At 42.6% G+C, this 5,000-nt stretch overlaps 1 protein-coding gene and 1 pseudogene across 1 annotated transcript in view; one reads left to right on the top strand and one right to left on the bottom strand.

Moving 5' to 3' along the window:
• LOC135547772 (protein FAM124A-like) overlaps positions 1-573 on the top strand; it is a 56,051-nt gene extending 55,478 nt beyond the window's left edge. The window contains exon 4 of the mRNA XM_064977028.1: positions 403-573. Coding sequence (XP_064833100.1) covers positions 403-573 — 171 coding nt within the window. The remainder of the gene's footprint in view (positions 1-402) is intronic.
• The window catches only part of LOC135547713 (protein FAM124A-like), a 622,546-nt pseudogene that overhangs the window by 218,753 nt on the left and 398,793 nt on the right, over positions 1-5,000 (bottom strand).

The following is a 5,000-nucleotide window of genomic DNA, read 5'->3' as shown; positions in this document are numbered from 1 at the left end:
CCCCTCTTTTCCAAATCCACCAATCAGGCCTTTATGGTGGAGGGGCCAGATGGAAGCCACTCCTCAGTAAAAGGTATGACAGCCCACTTGGAGTTTGCCAAAAAGCACCTAAAGGACTCGTAGACCATGACAAACAATATTCTCTGGTCTGATAAAACCAATATTGAACTCTTTGGCCTGAATACCAAGCGTCACGTCTGGAGGAAACCTGGCACCATCCTTACGGTGAAGCATGGTGGTGGCAGCATCATGCTGTGGGGATGTTTTTCAGCGGCAGGGATTGGGAGACTAGTCAGGGTTGAGGGAGAGATGAACGGAGCAAAGTACAGAGAGATCCTTGATGAAAACTTGATCTAGAGCGCCCAGAACCTCAGACTGGGGCAAAGGTTCACCTTCCAACAGGACAACGACTCTAAGCACACAGTCAAGACAACGCAGGAGTTGCTTAGAGACAAGTCTCTGAATGTCCTTGAGTGGCCCCGCCAGAGCCTGGACTTGAACCCCGTCTACCATCCCTGGAGAGACTTGAAAATAGCTGTGCAGCGATGCTCCCCATCCAACCTGAGAGCTTGAGAAGATCTGCAGAGAATATTGGAGAACTTCCCCAAATACAGGTGTGCCAATCTTGTAGTGCCATACCCAAGAAGATTTGAGTCTGTATTCATTGCCAAAGTTGCTTCAACAAAGTACTACTGAGTAAAGGGTCTGAATACTTATGTAAATGTGACATTTCTTTTTTTTTTTTTGTTTTTTTGCTTTGTCGTTATGGGCTATTGTGTGTAGATTTATGAAGGGAAAAAATGATTTAATCCGTTTTTAGAATAAGACAGTAACGTAACAACATGTGGAAACAGTCAAGGGGTCTGAATACTTTCCTAAAGCACTGTATAGTTTAGCTGCGACAAACCAAAGCAGAATACTCTAAAGAGGTTTATGAGTCGCACCAGCAGCTGGAGAAGTCATCTGTCTGTCTGTGTCCAGGAGGACAGCAGATCTGTACCACAGCCTTTAGCTATACAGCCCCTAGTCTGGTCCCAACCCTGTCATCACAGAGAGGAAACATCCCCTACCACCAAGGCACTCCGTGTACACAAAATTGTTCCGTGTTGAGTCAACACTTACAGTATTACGTTTAACACTGGGGTAGTGTGTACTGTATATGGGTCCATACTTTTCAGTGTTATATTAACACTGTGCTTTAGTACTGACGCTATTACACTTTGTCAGTGTTAGGGAATTCACACTTTTAATTGTTAGACAGTAACACCTCATATTGTATTTTTAACCGTTACACCAAGAGGTCCGTATATCCCTCACTGTTGGGTTAAGGACACCACAATATTATTTACCTTTAAAGTCACTATTATGTTAGGAATGACAAAGACTTCAGAACTGGCAGCAGACATGCTGAAACGTTAATTAAGATAACCATAGACCACTTAAAGTGGTATAGCTCTTCCACTCACAGGTGGCCAAAAATAACTAACTGAAAGCCACGCCCCACTAAGCCACGTCTCCAATATAATTTATTCGTGTGCCTTGCTTTCTTGGATGAATTGTAGAATTACCACACATGGCTGTATTTATTAGTGACAGAGACATGTTTGTTGAATTCATACATTTTCAGTCCTGTGACTTTTTAATGACAATACATTACATATCTTACAATTAATTTAAGCCCTAGTTTTGCGCAAATACAGATGTTGGAGTTAGTGACTCCAACAGTTGGCATTTTTTCATTCAGTGTTGTCAACTTTGTTAAAAGAGAGGACCTGAACCATTTAAAATGGAACAACTATTTCAGTAATGGGTGTAATAATTAGGATAGGATAGATAATAGACAGTAACAGTATACTGTAGGTAGGGGTAAAGGATAGATAATAGACAGTAACAGCAGTATACTGTAGGTAGGGGTAAAGGATAGATAATAGACAGTAACAGCAGTATACTGTAGGGGTAAAGGATAGATAATAGACAGTAACAGCAGTATACTGTAGGTAGGGGTAAAGGATAGATAATAGACAGTAACAGCAGTATACTGTAGGTAGGGGTAAATGATAGATAATAGACAGTAACAGCAGTATACTGTAGGTAGGGGTAAAGGATAGATAATAGACAGTAACAGCAGTATACTGTAGGGGTAAAGGATAGATAATAGACAGTAACAGCAGTATACTGTAGGTAGGGGTAAAGGATAGATAATAGACAGTAACAGCAGTATACTGTAGGTAGGGGTAAAGGATAGATAATAGACAGTAACAGCAGTATGCTGTAGGTAGGGGTAAAGGATAGATAATAGACAGTAGCAGCAGTATACTGTAGGTAGGGGTAAAGGATAGATAATAGACAGTAACAACAGTATACTGTAGGTAGGGGTAAAGGATAGATAATAGACAGTAACAGCAGTATACTGTAGGTAGGGGTAAAGGATAGATAATAGACAGTAACAGCAGTATACTGTAGGTAGGGGTAAAGGATAGATAATAGACAGTAACAACAGTATACTGTAGGTAGGGGTAAAGGATAGATAATAGACAGTAACAGCAGTATACTGTAGGTAGGGGTAAAGGATAGATAATAGACAGTAACAGCAGTATACTGTAGGTAGAGGTAAAGGATAGACAATAGACAGTAGCAGCAGTGTATGTGGTGTGTGTGTGTGTGTGTGTGTGTGTGTGTGTGTGTGTGTGTGTGTGTGTGTGTGTGTGTGTGTGTGTGTGTGTGTGTGTGTGTGTGTGTGTGTGTGTGTGTGTGTGTGTGTGTGTGCGTATATAGTGTGTGAGTGTGGGGGAATTTCAGTGTCAGTAGGTGTGAGTGTGTGTGTAGAGTTTGAAAGATAGTGCAGGTAGTCTAGGTAGCCATTTGATTATCTATTTAGCAGTCTTGTTTAGCAGTCTTGTTTAAAGGTCTCATGGCTTGGGGGAAGAATCTGTTCAGGGTCCTGTTGTTTCCAGACTTGGTGCAGTGGTACCGCTTGCCGTGCGGTAGCAGAGGGAACAGTCTAAGACCTGGGTGGCTGAGTCTTTGACAATTTTTAGGGCCTTCCTCTGACACCGCCTGGTATAGAGGTCCTTGATAGCAGGCGGCTCAGCCCCAGTGATGTGGCGCCTTGAGGTCGGATTCCTTGCAGTTGCCGTACCAAGCAGCGATGCAGCCAGTCAAGATGCTCTCAGTGGTGCAGCTGTAGAACTTACTGAGGATCTGAGGGCCCACGCCAAATCTTTTAAGCCTCCTGAGGGGGAAGAGGCTCTGACGTGCCCCCTTCACAACTGTGTGGGTGCGCTGAACTCTGTTTCCTGTTGTCCACAATCGTCTCTTTTGTCTTGCTGACGTTGATGGAGAGGTTGTTGCCCTGGTACATCACTGCCAGGTCTCTGACCTCCTCCCTATAGGCTGCCTCATCATCGTCGTCGTCGTCCAAATCGAGGTTAGTGACAGGCTGTTCTGATCGTAGGAAACGATGGTGGAAACATAACGGACAAAAAGAGTTACGATCAGCGCAAAAAAACACCACACAACATAGCAGAACTGGTCCGGATCCCGTAAGACAGCAGCTTAACGTCAGAAAATGGGCTGCATGTGTCACGGCCGTCGCAAGAAATGGACCAAAGTGCAGTGTGGTGAGCGTACATTTCCTTTTTTATTTAAAATGTCACCAACAAAACAACAACCGAGGAAACGACCGTGAATCTTACAGGGCTATAGTGCCACTAACAAAGATAACTACCCACACCGAAAGAAGGAAAAATGGCTGCCTAAGTATGATTCCCAATCAGATACAATGATAGACAGCTGTCTCTGATTGAGAACCATACCCGGCCAAAACATAGAAATAAAGAAAGATAGAAAACAAAACATAGAATGCCCACCCCACATCACACCCTGACCTAACCAAATAGAGAAATAAAACGGCTCTCTAAGGTCAGGGCGTTACAGCCTGGGTGAACTCCACTTAACATCAGAAAATGGTCTGCCTGTGTAAACTCTGCTTAACGTCATGAAATGTAAACTCAGCCCATTATACAGGACATCCCGAAAAGGATTGGAAATATATCAACAAAATAAACATCAATAGTATAGTCGTATCAAATTCCACCTTTTCCACCTCCATCCATCCAATCCAAATCTACGAGGACTACAGTTTATTTCTGGAAGGAGTGAGTGGTGTGACTGACAGCATGTAACTCTAACCTCTGTATTCTTCTTAAATCTGATTGGCAGACTATATCCAATCCTCACTGTATTCTTCTGAAATCTGATTGGCAGACTATATCCAATCCTCACTGTATTCTTCTGAAATCTGAAAAATGTCCTGTGTGGCTCAGTCGGTAGAGCATGGCGCTTGCAACGCCAAGCGTCGTGGGTTCGATTCCCGCTAGGGCCACCCATATGTAAAAGTAGTGGCCCCAGCCGACTTGTAAGTCGCTTTGGACAAAAGCGTCTGCTAAATGGGATATATTATATATATTATTATTAAATCTGATTGGCAGACTATATCCAATCCTCACTGTATTCTTCTGAAATCTGATTGGCAGACTATATCCAATCCCCACTGTATTCTTCTGAAATCTGATTGGCAGACTATATCCAATCCTCACTGTATTCTTCTGAAATCTGATTGGCAGACTAAATCCAATCCTCACTGTATTCTTCTGAAATCTGATTGGCAGACTATATCCAATCCTCACTGTATTCTTCTGAAATCTGATTGGAAGACTATATCCAATCCCCACTGTATTCTTCTGAAATCTGATTGGTAGACTATATCCAATCCTCACTGTATTCTTCTGAAATCTGATTGGCAGACTATATCCAATCCCCACTGTATTCTTCTGAAATCTGATTGGCAGACTATATCCAATCCCCACTAAATTCTTCTGAAATCTGATTGGAAGACTATATCCAATCCCCACTGTATTCTTCTGAAATCTGATTGGTAGACTATATCCAATCCTCACTGTATTCTTCTGAAATCTGATTGGCAGACTATATCCAATCCC

Source organism: Oncorhynchus masou, chromosome 10 (assembly GCF_036934945.1).
Source record: "Oncorhynchus masou masou isolate Uvic2021 chromosome 10, UVic_Omas_1.1, whole genome shotgun sequence".
In the NCBI taxonomy this organism is placed as follows: domain Eukaryota; kingdom Metazoa; phylum Chordata; class Actinopteri; order Salmoniformes; family Salmonidae; genus Oncorhynchus; species Oncorhynchus masou.
Note: the sequence above shows the minus strand (reverse complement) of the source record. Positions and strands in the feature narration are given on the sequence as shown.